The sequence below is a fragment of the Saimiri boliviensis genome, chromosome X, assembly GCF_048565385.1.
Source record: "Saimiri boliviensis isolate mSaiBol1 chromosome X, mSaiBol1.pri, whole genome shotgun sequence".
NCBI classification, from domain to species: Eukaryota; Metazoa; Chordata; class Mammalia; order Primates; family Cebidae; genus Saimiri; species Saimiri boliviensis.
Genome location: NC_133470.1, coordinates 101,446,973 through 101,467,018, shown reverse-complemented (window position 1 = coordinate 101,467,018; position 20,046 = coordinate 101,446,973). Strand labels below are relative to the sequence as shown.

Genomic DNA, 20,046 nt, shown 5'->3' with positions numbered 1-20,046 from the left:
ATTATACAATGCCCAGTGTTCATGGAATTTTGATGGTGGATGGAGAAACCATAGTGAATTTGCGTACAATAAACTTGATGTGTTTGCTTTGTGCTTCCCTCAACTATATACACATTTGTCAACATTTCTTCTATCTTTAAGTGAATTTGGCTAGTTTTTATTTTGCCTCTGTGGTCATTGGGTCTAATTGTTTGGTAAAGAACACTTTTTCATGTATTTGGAAATAGAAAGAATATATAAATGGAATTTATGATCTATTTTTGTCAGATTCCAGAAATGTAAAAACTATACCAGGGACCGAACAATTTCATTTGCCTAATTTAGTAATTGAATTCTTGAAAAATAACTGTAGTGATTTGATGTATTTAATTTATGTGTCTGAGTTTCAGAAAATTTAGAACTAGTTTTACAATAGTTTTCTGCATAACTACATATTCTCTTACTGGGTGAAGAACGGTGGGGGTTGTTGGGTTAGAAGGGATATATTAGATGAAAAAAGTTACCAGAGAGAACATTTAGAAATCCTAGTAGAGTCACTTTTGTTTTTCTTCTTCCATTTGTCATGAATCATTGTTCTTGTTTTATTTTGGACTTTGCTTTCAGCTGGAAAATTTGTACAAGAAGATCAGCAGCTGTAAAAAGAAATTCACGCCTTAGTTTGTCTTTTGTTTAACTTGTAGATGGACTTATGGATTCATCTAGGCCAAGCAATTCATTTGCTGCTCAGCCATGGCATAGTTGTCATAAACTCATTTATGTACGACCTAACTCTAAAACTGGTGTTCCTGTTGGACATTGGCCAATTCCAGAATCTTTTTGGCCAGATCAGAATTTACCTTCACTAGTAAGTGTCATAAAGCAAAAAGGTAAACATCATTCTGGATTTTCAATTTTCTGATTACAGTGAACCTTTAAAAATGGCTTATAGGCCTTTAATCCATGCCACAGGCAAGTGAGCCTTCCCTCCTTTGCCTTCTGTCTCTTACTGGAAGTCTAGCTTTCTGCCTAAAAGCAAGGGAGGACTTCCTTTATTTTCTGACACTTGTCATTCTTCAGTTGCCTTTGCCACTTGAGCTGCCCTTTTTGGATGTTAAAACGTTGCTGTTTTTGATGCTGTTGTAGTCTGTGACTAGGTTTTCATTTCAGAGCAGCTGACTTGATGTACGTGGCAAACACAACGTCTAAAAAGTCCTGGCCTTGGTTTTCGTACATAGCCTCAGGAAGGTTGAACATAGTTTACACCTTGGATAGGTTCTGGGAACATATTAAAAACAGTATTCAAAATTCTACTTCTTCCCACTTTTCATCTTTTCGTAATCAATGGACTTTTGTAGCAATATACCTTTTAATGGTAGGTAATTCAGCAATATTTTAAAAATGATTTTTAAGCAAGGACTTGTCTTTTTGGTCACTGCATTTGGTAGGAGAGGCTTTGCTATTATAGTTGGTCCTAGGGCCAGATCAATTGGCTGTTTTTTTTTTTTTTTCTGTATGGTGGGCATTGTCTAGTAATAAGGGAGATGATATGAAATCCACTCTCTCTTTTATCTTTTCTCCCCTCCCGCAAATTGTAAGAAGGCCTAAGTAATCTCCCTTGTGTGGGCTTGGGAGGGGACGCAAAAAAATGATGACTTCTTCTATTTAACATCTTCCTAGTTCAGTTCATCTATATTCTGTCTCAGTTTTAGAAATTTCTGACAGTGAACTGCATTTTCTCCTGGATTACTGTTTTTAGGCTTCTGCACTTTTTTCAGAAGTAGCCATGAAGGACCTGAAGAGCCCTTTCAGCCCCTGCTGTGAGTGAGGGGAAATGTCCCACTCCTCTCCTCAGGGCTTCACGGTGTTAGACCTGTCAAACCTTAGCCCTTCCACACTCCAGAGTACAGGCTTTATGACAAATTTACTTCATTTTTGCTAGCAACAAAGCTTCATTTATGTCTTTATTGCATTTTTACCTGTTCAAATCTAAGGAGTCAGAAACCTTTCACAAGATTAATTAAAATGAAGTTCGGGAAAAAAATAGACTAAAAGACATTCCAAGTAATTCACATATAGCTCATGTTACCATTCTTCCATCTTTAACAGTTCATTTGAGAGCTGTTTTTCTCAACCCCCAGACATCTTATAATTGTACATTAGAAAGTCAAATGAATGTGTTTTTCTTTTTTATAAAGGAAGCAGAGATATTTTATCATATTCATATTACCTTACAGATTTCTCAACAAGAATAGGCTGACCCACTTCCTACCTTGTCGCTGGGATTTGTGCTGTGTCCTTCTCTCCCCATATTGCCCTCGCTGTTCTCCTTTCTGTCTCTGGTGCTCTCCGATCACACAAGCTAAACCTGTTAATTAAATGGCTTCTCCATTAATCTGCTCCAGTACCCCAGGTACACAGACGTTTGCAGCCCAGTGCAAAGCATCCCCAGCTCCAGCTATTCAAGGCAAACACGTTGGTGTTAGCAATGCTGCAAAACTCCATCTGGGCCCTGGCGTTATGACTGGCTCATTATCAGTCTCTGTCTTGCCCTTTCTATGCCTCTACTATTTTTCATCTTGCTTGTTCATGGCTTTAGCCCTCTCCTTACCTTACTAGAAAGTTGTATGGATTTCTTCATCCTCAGCAGTATCTGGACTACCTGTAACCTCATGGTAAAAAGAAATGAAGGGCAGGCAATTCTTGGAGGTCACAAAATAGATCTGAAATTCAGCGTTCATCTTACAAATCATAATAACTTCTCAAACATATTCAAAACAGTTTTTTTTCAATTCACTGAAATTCTAGTTATGAGTGTTGTTATTTACCTTTCCTCTTCCTGATGTCAAGTAGATAGTAAAGAATCTGATCCCCCTCTCCCATGGGAGCCATTGATGGTTCTTAGAGATCCAGTAATCCTCTTTCTAAAAATGCTAGTCTGTATCTCGGTGATAGTATAACAAGATATAAAAGGACCTGCAGAATTGTCAGAAATATAAGCTTGCTTTGAGACCTAACCACTTTTTTCTGCTTTGTTTTAGCCTCCACGAACATCTCATCCTGTTGTGAGGTTCTCCTGTGTAGATTGTGAGCCAATGGTAATAGACAAACTTCCTTTTGACAAATATGAACTTGAACCTTCGCCCTTAACTCAGTATATCTTGGAACGAAAGTCTCCCCATACCTGCTGGCAGGTACTTATCCTTATGTATTAGCTAAATATCTGTAACCACTCTAGGATCTGGGAATTATTTTAAGAAGCTTCAAAGGTTAATCTGAAAATAATTGGACTGACTCTGTTAATAATGTTTCTCATGAATGCTGTCAAATAAACAACAGGGCCGGACAAATAATTTCAGACTAATATGAATCATTAGTCTACTGTATATTGCCATTTAAAGGAATAAGGTCTGATGAAACCTATATATTTGAGTATTTGGAGGACCCCTTGAAGTTTAGCCATGGAACCCAGCTTAACAATCCCTAATATAAAGGATGTAATTCACTTCAGGTATGGCATCTGCAGCTGAAGCAAGTTGTTCAGCCCTTACTTTGAACTTGACAGATTGGAAGTACAGGATAGTTTAGGCAAAAAATCATAAGCCCTGAAACTAATTTCTGTATTACTGTGATGTAACAAAACTCCTGTAGTACAAATCACACTAATGTGGGTAGTGTCGATTTTGCAACTTAGATGAGACAAATGCATAGAGATATCATACACTGGTTCTTCCAAGTGTTACCCTTAAGCCCAAAGGACTTGCTGATTGGTTAATAGAGTCACCTGTGGAGTTTAATTTGTAAAAATTCAGAGATGGCAGTCACAGCCTTTTTATGTGGATACAACAAAAAAGTCCTACACTGTAAAGATGTGTGTTCTATTTCTAAACTGTAAAGATGTATGTTCTATTTCTATTGCTATATAGGACTATATAGCAATCAGTAACTGTTAGGCTCTATTTATGCAAGGAACACTTTCAGACCGCCATCTGTTTTGTCCTAAAATGTGAGATTATTGCTACAAGTTGTCTGTAAGCTACTTAAGTTCTCCCAAGATGTCACAACTAGTTAGAAAAAGGGAGCAGGCTTAAAGCAAGAATGTAAAAGCACAAGAAACAGAATAATCTCATAAACATAATACTGAGCAAAGAAGCCAGACGGAAAAGAGCACATACTGTGTAATTCCATATTATATACTTTCAGAGAGAGAGAAAACTAACTTATTCTGTTAGAAGTCAGGATAGTGGTTTCTCTTGGGGGGATGCAAGGTAGTGGACAGAAGAGGACACAAGGGGATGTTTGGTTTTGTTCTGTTTCTTTCTTTCTTTCTTTTTTTCTTTTTTCTTCTTCTTTTTTTTTTTTTTTTTTTTTTTTTTTTTTTTGGAGAGGGCTCAACCCGTTGCCCAGGCTGGAGTGCAGTAAGGCAATCGCAGCTCACTGTAGCCTCGACGTCCTTGGGTCAAGCAAAGGGATCCTCCCACCTCAGCCCCCGAGAGGAGCTAAGACTATACGCACATACCACAGTTCCTGGCTAATTTTTTGTTTTTATTGCTTTATAGAGACGGAAGCCTCGCTGTATTGCCCAGGCTGGTCTCAAACTCCTGGGCTCAAGTGATCCTCTCACTTCAGCTTCCCAGAGTGCTGGCATTATGGCATCAACCACTGTGCCCAGCCATGTTCTGTTTTTTGACTCGTGCTTTTTACACATGTACATTCACTTTGTGAGCATTCATTGAGCTGTATACTTATAGTTTGCCCACAAAGTGCTAGAAATGTAGAGATATGGATAACAGATTGCTAATTTAAAATAAAGATATGACATTTGAATTTATGGGTTGCAAAACATTTTTACAATGAAAACAAATACAATTCCAAATTATAGCTTTTCCCTCAAATAACCCCTCTTTGCTATGTACATTTCTTGGAGACTTTCTTTAGAGAAACTTAAGAAATGCTGTCCTTGTTTCTGTACAACCCCTTAAATATGTCATATGCCTTTTTTCTGTACCGTATGTTACTTTGTTTTAGAGTATTCTTGCTTTTTGTTTTTGTTTTTGTTTTTGAGACAGAGTCTCGCTCTTGTTGCCTAGGCTGGAGTGCAATGGAGTGATCTTGGCTTACTGCAACCTCCACCTCCTAGGTTCAAGCAATCCTCCTGCCTCAGCCTCTCAAGTAGCTGGGATTATAGGTATACACTGCTACGCCCGGCCAATTTTTGTATTTTTAATAGAGACGGGGGTTTCTCCATGTTGGTCAGGTTGGTCTCAACCTCAGGTGATCTGCCCACTTCAGCCTCCCAAAGTGCTGGGATTATAGGTGTGAGCCACCGTGCCTGGCTTAGAGTATTCTTAATGTAATGAATTAGTGGGAGTGAAAAAGAATAAAATGAACCAGGAGCCAGCAAATTTGGCAAAACCACAATGGAGACTGGAGCTTAACCCTAGTTCTGTCACCAAATGTGTGGCCTTGCACTAGGCACTTACTTTCTCTGAACTAGCTCTAAAGATCCTTTAGAGCCCTAAAAATCCATGAATCTTTGGCTGATAAGGAGGAGGAACTCAAGGGGCCAAGGAAGGTAGGAAAGAGAAAGAAAGAAACAAAATACAGTGCTTTTCCTTTCATAGGAATCATAGATCTGACCCTTGACTGCCTTGTGCATGTGATTTTTTTTTTAATCTTTCTTTGATGAATTTTTCCTCTCTTCTACTATACACACTTAGGAAATAAAATCCAGCATGCTTTATTGCAGTTATCTGTTTCTATTATGGTTCAAATTATGACACAAAATCTAGTAGACTCGTGTTTTAGTACAACTCATATTCTATGGGGTCATAAATTACATTACATAAATTATATCAATTTATTCTTGGTGATAACTTAATATTGTAAGAAGATAGTGAATTGGTAGGTGGTATTGCTGGTACCAAGAACTAGCAAGGCAAATGGATTCTGTTAAATGTCAGGGTTCGACTTTTGTTGTAAACGATCCTGCCAAAGGACTTAGGAAAAGTAAAGGTCCAGGTCTCTAAAGGTATATATTGATAGTTTGGAGCAAAGACTCTGAACATGGAACAGAGGAAACATGGCAGCTAGGGGACCCAAGCACAACGTTATCAACTGTATGGGGGCTGACGATACAGGAATCACATCAGGTAATCAATAAGGAGTAAGAAGATAGTCTTATGGAATCAAGATCAATGTTTTAATCTTCACTGAATGTTTACCAGCATAACTTCTTAATTTTTATTTATTTATTTATTTATTATTTTTGAGACAGAGTCCTTCTCTGTCGCCCAGGCTGGAGTGCAGTGGCACAATATCAGCTCACTGCAACCTCTACCTCCTGGGTTCAAGTGATTGTCGTGCTCAGCCTCTTGAGTAGTTGGGATTAAAGGCATGCCACCACACCCGGCTAATTTTTGTATTTTTTAGTGGAGACAGGATTTCACCATGTTGGTCAGGCTGGTCTCAAACTCCTGACCTTAGGTGATCCTCCCTCCTCGGCCTCCCAGAGTGCTAGGATTACAGGTGTGAGCCACTGTACTTGGCCATTATTGGCATAACTTATAAGAGAAAATGCCTTCCAGATTGACCCAAAGTATCTCCTTACTGCCTCAAAATAATTAGCACCAATGACTGGTTTACTGTAATGGGTTACTCAGTAAATATTTATTGAATGAAAAATGAATAAAGGGGTTGGGGAAGGGGGCAGAAAGAGGAATAGAGCAAAGACTTAATAATAGTACAATGAAGACTGTTTACATAATCCTTTAAGTGGGATTTGTTTCTGTAATTTCATGCTTCAGGCATGGGACCATGTTCTATTTTCATGACAGTCTGCACTCTGGTTACCACTTGTTCTTTTGAGAAGTTTATTTGTTTTGGTGGCTGATTTCCTCTTAGCAGTATTTCAACTTTATTTTTCATTGTGCTAAGTAAGTAAATATTTGGGTACTGTTGATGTGGCTTGTGGTCTCTGAATGGTTGTCACATAGTATAGTTTCATTTCTTAATATAATTTATAGAAGAGTTGCAATCTAAACACTTGTATTTAATATGATTTTTTTTTTTTTGAGACAGGGTCTTGCTCCGTCATCCAGGGTAGAATGTAGTGGCATAGTCATAGCTCACTGCAGCCTCGACCTCTTGGGCTCAAGCCATCCTCCTGCCTCAGCCTCCCAAGGATCTGGGACCATAGGCGCATGCCACCACACTTGGCCAATTTTTAAAATTTGTTGTAGAGATGAGGTCTCCCTGTGTTGCCCAGCCTGGTCTCAAACTCCTGACCTCAAGCAATCCTTCCACCTCAGTCTCCCAAAGTGCTAGGATTACAACCATGAGCCACCTATAATTCTAGTACATAAGCCTGGCCTAGTATAATACATTTTGACATAACCATAGGCTAAAACCACTATTGCTATTTTTAAACTACAATCGAATTGTGCCATAGATGCTGCTATGGAATGTTACTGTGGGTTTGGTTTGACATAAAATCCTTATTTTCATCACTGTGCATTACTTCATGTTCCTCTTAGGTATTTGTTACTAGCAGTGGAAAGTACAATGAACTTGGATATCCATTTGGTTATTTAAAAGCCAGTACAACTTTAACTTGTGTAAACCTCTTTGTGATGCCTTATAACTACCCAGTTTTACTTCCTCTTTTAGGTAAGTGAAACATGTGCCATTGAATCATCTATAAAAGACAACAGAAATGAAAAATCAATAATGGACTAAGCATTTTAAATGTAGATGAAAGTAAAAAACCGATTTGAAAGGATAGAATTTGCATATTGTTTTCTGTTTTATTTTCTTTTGTTGTTTTTACTGCAAACAGAAGAGACACTTGACCTTCACTGCGGGATTCTTAGGCTGTTCTTCAGGTTGCAACTTCCAATGCACACCCTGCCCCCAACCCCCAGTTTAAAGTGCACTTGGCTTTTTTGTAGACTAGTTTGGGCCAAAAAATACCAAAACAGAGCTACCATGGGGTGCGAGTACTGGCTTGTACTTGTCTCTCCTCATAAGATAAGTGCTCTTGAGGTATCTGTTTTAGGCCAAGTAGTGAGTTAAGGAAATAGGTACCAGAGTAAATTCTGCAATGACTGTGGTTGTAGAACTGTGGTTTCTATAGCAAGATTCTTTTGTTGTTGTTGTTGTTGTTGTTTTTGAGACTGAGTTAAGCTCTTGTTACCCAGGCTGGAGTGCAATGGCGCGATCTCGTCTCACGGCAACCTCTGCCTCCAGGGTTCAGGCAATTCTCCTGCCTCAGCCTCCTGAGTAGCTGAGATTACAGGCATGCGCCACCATGCCCAGCTAATTTTTTGTATCTTTAGTAGAGACAGGGTTTCACCATGTTGACCAGGATGGTCTCAATCTCTTGACCTCGTGATCCACCCGCCTCGGCCTCCCAGAGTGCTGGGATTACAGGCTTAAGCCACCGTGCCCGGCCTCTATAGCAAGATTCTAAAAGGAACAACTCAAGAAGCTGTTACTCAGATACTAATGAAAATGTGTATGGAGATTTTTTTCCCCTTATTTGAAGAGCCACATCTGTTTAGAGTAATGTAATACTGCGCAATATCCTTCTAATTGTAACATTTGGTGGAGTTTCTTAATTTTTGCAAAAAGCGTCAAACCTTTACTAAATTTTCATGTGATCGTTAAAACTGTAAGACTTGCCGGGCGTGGTGGCTCAAGCCTGTAATCCCAGCACTTTGGGAGGCCGAGGCGGGTGGATCCCAAGGTCAAGAGATCGAGACCATCCTGGTCAACATGGTGAAACCCCATCTCTACTAAAAATACAAAAAAGTAGCTGGGCATGGTGGCATATGCCTGTAATCCAAGCTACTCAGGAGGCTGAGGCAGGAGAATTGCCTGAACCCAGGAGGCGGAGGTTGTGGTGAGCCGAGATCTCGCCATTGCACTCCAGCCTGGGTAACAAGAGTGAAACTCCGTCTCAAAAAAAAAAAAAAAAAAACAAAACAAAAAAAAAAAAACTGTAAGACTTTTAGCGCTATAAATACAGTGTGCAATGAATATACTGAAATTGCAATACTTTTAAATGTTAAGTTTAAGAATGAGTCATCATAAATATATTAGTATGATTATTTTATATAACCTTTCTACTTTACTTCTCAGTCTAACCTAAGAGGAATGTTCTCTAAGAGTTGATTGTCATTAACATAAAATATAGGTTATACCTTTCATATTAATAAGACTGCCAGTAAAAAAAGTCTGCATTTTGCAGATTTATTTATCCCTTTTCTTAAATATGTCTTTATGACTTCCATTTCTACAACTGTAAAGTGAAGAGATTAGACTATGTAATTTTCACTTAAACTGTTAATGGCATTATTTTTCTATTTTTAAGTACACTTTTTGGATCTACTTTATTGAGTTATTATTGAAATACAAAAAACTGTACAAATTTAATGTATACAACTTGATGAGTTTGGAGATAAGTATATAACCATTAAACCATCACCTCAATCTATGCCATAAACCTATCAGTCAGCTCCAAAAGTTTCCTCCTGCCCTGATAAGATCTACCCTCTTACTGGTCTTTTCAGTACACAAGACAGTATTGTTTACTTGAGGTACTATTCTAGAAAACGTTATGCTGATTGAAATAAGCCAGACACAGAAGAACAGTTACTACATGATACCACTTACACACTTTTTATTTTGAGATAATTGTAGATTCACATGCAGTTGTAAGAAATAATCTAGAAAATGTAGAATATAGAAAGAGATGACTTCAAAAGCAGAGGCTACAAAAACTAGTGACACAGGGGACTATATCAAATTTAAAAACTTGTGCATCAAGGAGCACAATCAATAGAATGAAAAGGAAGCCTAAGGAATAGGAGAAAATATTTGCAAATAATATATCTTATAAGGGCTTAATTTCTAAAAAACATAAGGAAGTCTTACATTTCAATAACAAAACAAAAACAAAACCCTAAATGGCCTGATTAAAAAAATGGGCAAAGGACTTGAATAGATATTTCTCCAAGGAAGATGTACAAATGGCCAACAATCATATCAAAAGATGCTCAACATCACTAATCATTAGATAAATGCAAATCAAAACCACAGTAAGGCATTACATTACACCCCTCAAAATGGTCACTATCACAAAAATAGATGACAAGTGTTGGTAAGGATGTGGAGAAAGTGGAATTCTTGTGCACTCTTGGGAATGTAAAATGGTGCAACCACTATGGAAAACAGATAGAAGTACCACAGAAAATTAAAAATAGAATTACCATTTGATCCAGCAATTCCATTTCTGAGTATATATCCAGAAGAATTGAATCCAGGATCTTGACGATATATTTGCACCCTTGTGTTCACTGCAGCATTATTCACATTAGCAAGAAAAAAAAAAGTCCATTTATAGATGAATGGATAAAGAAAATGTGTTGTATACACGTGCAATGGAATGTTACTCAGCCTTAGGAAATTTTGTGACATGCTACAATATGGATGAACTTAGTGGACTTATGCTAAGTGAAATAAGCCAATCTCAAAATGACAGATATTGTATGATTCCACTTACATGAGGTATTAAAGTAGTCAAACTCATAGAAACAGGGGCTGGGTGAGGGGAAGATGAGGACTTGTTCTTCAGTGGGTAATAGAGTTTCAATTTTGTAAGTGGAAAAGACCTCTAGTGATCTGTGGCACAGCAATATGCATACAGTTAATTGGACTTTGCAGTGAAAAATGGTTAAGATGGTAAGTATTACGTGTTTTTAAACACAGTATCTTTTTTGAGACAGAGTCTCTTTTTGTTGCCCAGGCCAGAGTGCAGTGCCATGATCACTACACTCTCGCTGCAACCTCCGCCTCCTGGATTCAAGCTATTCTCCTTCCTCAGCCTCCTAAGTAGCTAGGATTGCAGGTGTACACCACCATGCCCCATTAACTTTTGTATTTTTAGTAGCAATGGGGTTTCACCATGTTGGCCAGGCTGGTCTTGAACTCCTGACCTCAAGTGATCTGCCCAACTCAGCCTCCCAAAGTGCTGGGATTGCAGTCGTGAGCCACTGTGCCCAGCCTAAACACAATTTTTAATAACATTTTTAAAAAAGAAATAATATAGAAATATCCTATGTACTCTTTACTCAGTTTTCCCAAATGAAAATCTTGCAAAACTATAGTACAGTATCACAATTGTGATATTAACATTGATGCAGTGAAGATACAGAACATTTTCCTCACCACAAAGGTCCCTTAGGTGGCCCTTATTACAGCCACATCTACCTCCCTCCTGTACCCACCCGCTCCTTAACCACTAGCAACCACTAATCTGTTCTACGTTCTACAATTTTATTATATCAAGAATATTATATAAATGGAACCATATATGGCCCTTATTACAGCCACATCTACCTCCCTCCTGTACCCACCCGCTCCTTAACCACTAGCAACCACTAATCTGTTCTACGTTCTACAATTTTATTATATCAAGAATATTATATAAATGGAACCATATATGGCCCTTATTACAGCCACATCTACTTCCCTCCTGTACCCACCCGCTCCTTAACCACTAGCAACCACTAATCTGTTCTACATTCTACAATTTTATTATATCAAGAATATTATATAAATGGAACCATTCATTATGTAATGTTTTGGGATTGGCTTTTTTCACTAGGGGTAATTCTCTAGAGATTCCTCCAGGTTGTTGCAGGTATCAGTAGTTTGTTCCTCTTCACCGCTGAGTTTACATACTATAACATGAATATACCACAGTTTCTCCACCTATTTACCTATTGAAAGACATCTGTGTCATTTATGCTTTTTGGCTATTGTGAATAAAGCTACTGTAAACATTTACATACAGGTTGTGAACATTAGTCTTCACTTCTCTGAGGTAAATACCCAGGAGTGCAATTGCTGGATCCTATGATAGTTGCATGTTTAGTTATTTAAGAAACAGCTTAAGTGTTTTCCAGAGTAGCTATACCATTTTACATTCTCACCAACAGTGTATGAGTGAATCAGTTTCTCTGCATCTTCACCAGGCTTTGGTGTTAGTATTTTTTAAATTTTAGCCATTTTGATAGGTGTATGGTGATACAGCACTGTGGTTTCTATGTACTCATGTGCCATTGCATATGTTCTTTGGCAAACTGACTTTTCCCTGTATTTTAATTACATTGTTTGCTTTTGCTACTGTTGAGTTTTGTGAGTTCCTTATATATTGTAGATACTAGTCCTCTGACAGGTGACTTGTGAATACTTATTTAGATCTTTTTTGATCTTTCATCAGTGTTATGCAGTTCTCTGCATGAAAATACAGTGCATATTTTGTTATATTTACACCTCTTTCGTATTTTAGGTGATTGCAAATGGTATTATATTTTTGATGTTGGTATCTACATATTCACTTCTAGAATGTACAAATACAGTTGATATTTATGTTAATATTGTATCCTGCAAATTTACTGAACTCACTTATTAGTTGTAGGAGAGTTTTGTAGATTCCCTGGAATTTTCAATATAGGCAATTATGTCATCTGCAAATAGATACAATTTTACCTTTTCCTTTCTTATCTGTATGCTTTTTATTTTCTTTTCTTACCTTACTGTACTGTAGAGAACTTCCAGCACTGTGTTGAATGGCAGTGGTAAGATGTATGTTCCTTCAGTGCTTGACAACTATGCCTTGTTCCCGGTGTTATGTGTTGGGGAGGGGAGGTATTCATTCTTTCGTTAAGCATAGTTCTTTTGTAGATTTTCTTCGTCAAGTTGAAGAGTTCTGGCTGGGTATGGTGGCTCACGCCTGTAATCTCAGCACTTTGGGATGCTGAGGCAGTTGAATCACCTGAGGTCAGGAGTTCGAGACCAGCCTGACCAACATGGCAAAACCCCATCTCTACTAAAAAAAAAAATACAAAAATTAGCCAGGCATGGTGGCATGCACCTATAGTCCCAGCTACTTGGGAGGCTGAGGCAAAAGAATCAATTGAACCCAGGAGGTGAAGGTTGCAGTGAGCCGAGATCGCGCCACTGCACTCTAGCCTGGGAGACCGTGCAACACTTTGTCTCAAAAAAAAAAAAAAAAAAAAAAAAAAGTTGAAGAGTTCCCCTTCTATTTCTATTTTTCTGAGTTTTTAAAAATCATAAATAGATGTTACAGCTTCTCAACTGCCCTTTCTTTCCCTCCCTCCCTTCCTTCCTTCCTTCCATCCTTCTTCTCCTCTCTCTCTCCCTTTCTCTTTCTTTTGTCTTGCTTTGTTGCCCAGGCTGGAGTTCAGTGGCATGATCTCAGCTTACTGCAACCTCTGCCTCCCAGGTTCAAGTGATTCTCCAGCCTTAGACTCGCAGGTAGCTGGATTACACGAATACACCACTATATGTGGCTAATTTCTGTATTTTTAGTCAGAGTTGGGATTTCACCATGTTGGCCAAGCTGGTCTTGAACTCCTGACCTCAGGCGATCCGTCTGACTTGGTTTCCCAAAGTGCTGAGATTACAGGCGCGAGCCACTGGGCCCATCCTCAATGTTCTTTCTGCATAATTTGATATGACCATATGATTTTGCTTCTTTGGTCTGTTACTACGATGGATTACACCGACTGATTTTCAAATATTGAACCACATTTCCATCCCTGAAATAAATCTTACTTGGTCATGGCATATAATTCTTTTCATATATATTACTAGGTTCTATGTGCTAATAATTTATTGAGTAATTTTGTGTCTATATTCATGAAAGATATTGGCCTGTAGTTTTCATTTTTTGTTATCTTTGGTTTTGGTGTTAAGGTAATAACAGCTCTTTATATAATGAATTGGGAAGTGCTTCTCCTATTCTGTTTTCTGGAAAAGATTGTGTATGATTAGTATTAATTATTCTGTAAACATTTGATAGAATTCCTGAGTGAAACAATCTGGTTGTAAGCATTCCTGTTGGGAGTTTTAAAATTGTTATTAATTATTCTGTAAACATTTGATAGAATTCCTTAGTGAAACTGTCTGCTTCTAAATATTCTTGTTGGGAATTTTAAAATTGTTAATTCAGTTTCTTTCATGGTTATAGGGTTATTCAAATTATATATTTCATTGAGGGATTATATATTTCATTGAGTGAAATGTGCTTATGTGTCCTTTTGAAGAATCAGTCCATTTGTTCATTTCATTTACATTGTGAAATTTGTGTGCATAGAGTCATTCTTAGCAATTTCTGATTGTCCTTTTGATGTGTACAGAGTCTTTAGTGATATCACCTATATTATTCCTGGTATTGATAATATGGGTCTTGTGTCTTCTTTGTGTTTGTGAGCCTTGCTAGATGTTTGTCACTTTTATTAATCTCATCAAAGAACCAGCTGTTTCGTTAATTTTATCTTTTTTTTATTTCATTGATTTCTTTATTTCCTTTCTACTTATTTTAAGTTTGTTTTGCTTTTTTTTTTTTTTTTTTTTTTAAATTCTTGGTATGGGATCTTAAATTATTGGTTTCACGCTTTTCCTCTTTTCTATTGTAAGTAATACTTAGTCCCTTAAATTTCTCTCAGCACTAATTTAGCTGCTTTCCACAAATTTTACATGTTATCTTTCATTTTCATTCACTTTACTTTGTCTTTTAATTTCTCCTGAGATTTCTTTGACCCGTAGATTATTTAGAAGTGTATTGTTTGATTTCCAAGTATTTTGAAACGTACCTATTATCTTTCTGTTACTAGTTGGTAGATTGAATTCTATTGTGGTCAGAGGACACATCTGTATATGATATCTACTCTTACAAATATGCTGCTATTTGCTTTATGGCAAAGGATATTTTCTGTCTTAATGCATGTTCCTGCAGTGCTTAAGAATAATGTAGGGTCTCATGTTGTTTGGTAGGATGTTCTACAAGTGTTAAATTGTTCCTGTTGGTTGATGGTGTTCTGCTATATCCTTGTTGATTTTCGGTCTATTTGCTCTATCAGTTTTGAGAGAGGAGTGTTGAAGTTTCCAACTATAATTGTGGATTTGTCTCTTTCTTTTTCAGTTCCATCAAATTTTGCTTTACCTATTTTGCAGCTTTTACTTGGTTCATACACATTTAGAATCACTGTGTATTCTTCCTTGATTGATCATCATGTAATGTACCTTTGCTAATTTTCGTTGCTCTTAAGTCTGCTTTATCTGATACTAATGTATCCACTGTTTTTCTTTGACATTTACATGATATATCTTTTCCCATCATTTTACTTTGAACTTGCCTATAACTATTATGTTTCAGTGAGTTTCTTACAGACAGCACATTTTTGGATCACGTTTTTTAATCTACTCTGCCAATCATTGTTTTCTAATTGGTGTGTTTAGATATCTGCATTTAATGTGATTATTGTTATGTTAGGACTTAAGTATGCCATCTTATATTATCACTTTCTCTTTGTTCTATCTATTTTTCTTTTCTCTATTTTCATTTTTCTGGCATCTTTTGGGTTATTTAAACATTTTTTAGAATTCCATTTTCTTTTACCTGTAGTTACTTTCAAGTATATCTGATTGGATAGCTTTTTTAGTGTTGCTCCAGGTGTTATATATATATAACTTACCACAGTTTACTCGTTCTCATTATTTTACTAATTTGAGTGAAATATAGAAACTTTATCTCTTTATATTCTCTTACCCTTCTCCATTTATAATAAAGTTATCTGAACTATTTTATGTACATTTAGAAATACATGAGGCAGTGTTATAACTTTTGCTTCAACTGTCAAACATAATTTAGAAAACTCCAGATCAAAGTGTATTGTTTTAAACCATATTTTGGCATATCCTGTTCTTTCTTCCTGATATTTCAAGGTTTATTCATGTTTAATTTCTGTTTAAAGAACATTTTTTAGCTGTTTTATTAAGGGTAGGTCTACTAGTGACAAATTCTCTTCATTTCTGTTCATCTGAGAATATCTTGATTCTTTCCTTCATTCCTGAAACATATATATATTTGCCTGGCAAATAGTAAGTGCTCAATAAATGCTGTTATTATTGTCATTATTAATATCTACCTTAACTTAGTATCTCTTGAAGGCACTGCTATATTATACTAAGAATATACTTACTGCAAGGCTATTGTATAATTTTGCAGTTTTAGTGGACATGGACAGTTAGTAAAAGGGCAGGTTGAGTTATGCAGACTCCATAAGTCCAGAAGCATCACTATATTACTGCATAGTACAGTAATTGTTCATAATAGTGTCCCCTGTTTTGTTTTTATTAATACTAGATTTCAATCAAATGAATGTCACAAAAGTTTAAGTACTTAACTTATCACAAAATATAAAATATCTCATTTTCTGTAATAGATAAATTAGGCTTAATTGTATCAATGAGCTATCAGAAGAATCATGTCAAGAAAGAGGTCACCAGATTGTCGTAGTTAACAAAGGACTCTCTCCCAATTAGGAAATTAGTTTTTCTAATGAGAACCCATAACTGCAAAAATAAGAGCATTCGTAACAACATTTTTTTCCTTTTCTTAAATACACCACATTCAATCCACCTGTTCTTTTAAATCAAGAACTGAGGACTTGTGTAAAAAATAAAATTTAGTTCCATATTAAAACCAGTTTTCAGGAGGAAGAAAGGGAGAGATATGAGAATAGAAGCAGGATAATTGATGTGTATCAATCACTGTGTTTCCGGTACTTCACAACTTACACTGGTTTGTTTTTTTGTTTTTCATTTTGTACAGGGCTTTTACACATACATTATGTAGTTCTTTAGAATAGTCTTGCAGTAAGGCAATGATCATCTAACCCATTTTATAGATGAAATGGAGGCTTACAAAGGTGATTTCTTCAAACTCAGTGAGCTAAGGAAGTGGCTGAGTTTGAACTCAAACTCAGGTCTTCCGTCTCTTTGAAGAAAGAAATGGGGAGAAAGGAACTGGAAGTGAAAATACCAGTCATTTTTGAGGTGTTGGCAGTATCATTTTACTTTCATTCTACACTCTCATCACCATTTCTTTCAAATGTTGATCAGCTAATTGTTCTCATGACACCTTTACTGAACTATCCTAGAGAGTCCATGTGAATGGGTATTCAATGCCATGGAAATCATTTGCTGAGCTACAGAGGTAGTGACTAAGGCGGTGTAACCCTAGGAGCTCTGTACCCTTAATCTAGACTGCAGAAGATTTTCTTTCTTCTCCTAATTCCCATTTTAAAACTCTGGCAGAAAATAATTCGCCTAAAGGAGCTTCTTGGTGGAATCATTGCACGTGGCCTTGTTAGAAATACAAAGAGTATTATTCACTCAATTATCTAATCTATTTGTATCTAAAAGTTTCTTCAGTATTTACGTTTCTCCGTTAGTTTCCAAAATCTAATTCCCAACAGACTCCACATAAAGACATGGTATAACAGGATATATCCGTGGTTTCTCATTCCTTTCCGTCAAAATATGAATGGTCTTTAAAGGCCCCACTTGCTGCAATGAACCAGAAGTATCTTTAGATCTTTAACAAAAGACCTACATTTTACGGCGCTGTAAATTCATTTAAATTTGTTTCAGCAGGAGTGAATAATTTATTATAGCAGTAAAAGGAAGGAAATAGGTAGTCACTTTTCTTAACTAAAGTAATTCAGAATTTCAAAGAATAGCCCTATTTGTAAAGAAATTATGCATATGGGATAAGGATGGTTTTGTCTCTGTAAGTAAATTTGTTTTTTCAAATAAAAACTAATAAAACCTTAAGACAGAAAATAAAGGATGAATTTATAGTGTCTTTGGTACCTACAGTATGTGTGGCACATTCATGTTGATGTCTGGGGAATTTTTAATTTTTAGATTAAAAATTAAAAAGAAAGAAATTTTTTTCTTACATTTGGAAGGAAGTAATGAGAAGTGAAGGAAGTTTTCATGCAGTATATATAAATGTATTTAAATTATTAAAATAATTTAAGTGTGAAAAGGTAGAGAATGTCTACTTATTTTAGATATTTTTAGTTCAAATATTTTTAGTACATGGTATTCAAGAAACATGTTTAGTTGTAGAGAATTTTAAACCTCAACTTAACATCTGTACTTACTTCTGCTAGTGACCTTCAATGAGTGACCTAAAGTTTGGCTCAAAACGTGATCACGGAAATAAAAAAAAAAAAAAATGAAGAGGCAGTGAAATATGGCGAAATAAAGCATAGACTGATTAAAGAGAATCCAAATGTTTATATTTTATTTAATTTTACCATGTTTTTTGAGAGAGGGTCTTGCTCTGTCACCCAGGCTGGAGTGCAGTGGTATGATCACAGCTCACTGCAGCCTGAACCTCCCAGGCTCAATCAATTCTCCTGCCTCAGCCTCCCTAGTTACTGGCATATGCCACCATACCTGACTAAATTTGTTTATTTTTTATAGAGACAGGGGTCTTACTGGGTTGTTCAGGCTGGTCTTAAATTTCTGGGCTCAAGTGATGCATCTGCCTGAGCCTCCCAAAGTGTGAGAATTACAGGTGTAAGCCCCTGTGCCTGGTCCAAAATATAGTTTTAGAGCTTGCTCATCACTGCCTAGAAATTATAGGCTTAGCTTTTCTTCTTACATGCTTTATAAAGTCTCTTACCTGGACCTTTCAGCAAAATGTGTAACACTCTCTATGTTTAAATGAAATAAAGAAATAAATGTTATTCCATCAACCAGTGACCATGGATTGCCCCTGAGGTGAAAATTACTAGAGTTACTAATATGTAAGAGGTTGGGAAAATATTTCAAGTGGATCAAAATCATTGTTTCAATATTGTATTTTATGTAGCATTGTGGATGGAAGAGGAATATGTAACTTGAGTATTTATTTCATTTTCTAGAAAAAATACTGTATATAATTTTGGTAAATAATACAACCACTAAAAAAGATAATCAAATAAACACCAGTGAAATTTTTATCTACATTAAAAGTTGAAGTTTCTAGATGTGGGTTGCTTGATTAGATCCTTAGAACTCAAGACTACAATAATGTAATATTTTATTTTTCTATTTACAGATGACTTGTTTAAAGTTCACAAGCTTAAGCCAAATCTGAAGTGGCGACAGGCTTTTGACAGCTACTTAAAAACTCTGCCTCCATACTACCTATTAGTATGTATTTGTGTGTATATATGTATTAACTGTATCAATGATGATTCTTGTCAAGATCAAAAGCTTTACTTTTGCAATAAGAGAGTTATCTTTTTATTTTACAGATATTTGTGTCGTCACTGTCTTTTCAAATCGTGTAAGAGTTTGGAGATGTCATGGCGGCACAAAAGAAAACTGTTTTCTCTATTTTATTCCTTTAACTGCCATGGTTGTTTTTATAAAACACATCTGTTTCTCTTATGAAAAGTAACCTTATGAAATTGTAATACTGGAATTTAAGAATAAATAGATCTGGATTCATATGTTAGATCAACTTCCCTTTTTAACTCTAGAAATTCTCAGTATGGGGTTTCCCTCTGGAAAAAGAAAATTTGAAGACGTTACGGTTGCCTGTTGCCTCTTAAATGTGTCCTAGACACAGCATGAAGTTGGGGCACTGGTGGTGGGAGGCAGAATCCAAAAAGGTTAAGAAATGATTTGGCCTTATTTTGGTTTTTATAATGATGTGAAGTATTCATGATTTTGAACTGGTAATATAATCTAAATTAAGATTACCAAAATCATTTCAGAGGTTGATGTGGTAAATTTTAAGCCAAGTTTCTAGAGGTGAAAAGGCGGAATCTTAAATGGTACCATTGGTTTCACTGGGAGGAGAAATTGGGGTGTGTTACTATTTACCATGGCAGGAATGGGGCGAACAGTAAAATGCAATGTGAAATGATTTGATGATTTGGGAAATAAGACTGAAAGCAATTTACTTGTTTGAATTTGCTGTTACTTGCTCTTCTTATCCCACTCTCTTCTGATTTTTTTACTTTCTGCTCCTTACTTCTCTGCTATTTTCATTGCCACTTTTTAATGTTCCATGTTTGGTTTTATGTGCAGCACCTTGACTTCTAAGAAATGAATCATGTCCCCTTGCCCCTTATAACTGAACTTTGAGTATTTTAAGATTTATTCTATTCTTACTGTTGTGTATTTTGTTTC

General features: G+C 36.3%; 1 protein-coding gene across 4 annotated transcripts in view; it reads left to right on the top strand.

The window, feature by feature from the left end:
• INTS6L (integrator complex subunit 6 like) overlaps window positions 1-20,046 on the top strand; it is a 63,106-nt gene that overhangs the window by 30,027 nt on the left and 13,033 nt on the right. For all 4 annotated transcript variants that reach the window (XM_039464101.2, XM_003940749.4, XM_003940750.4 and 1 more), the window contains 4 exons: window positions 681-844; window positions 3,018-3,170; window positions 7,512-7,644; window positions 18,965-19,059. In XM_039464101.2, the coding sequence (XP_039320035.1) occupies window positions 681-844; window positions 3,018-3,170; window positions 7,512-7,644; window positions 18,965-19,059 (545 nt within the window). The remainder of the gene's footprint in view (window positions 1-680; window positions 845-3,017; window positions 3,171-7,511; window positions 7,645-18,964; window positions 19,060-20,046) is intronic.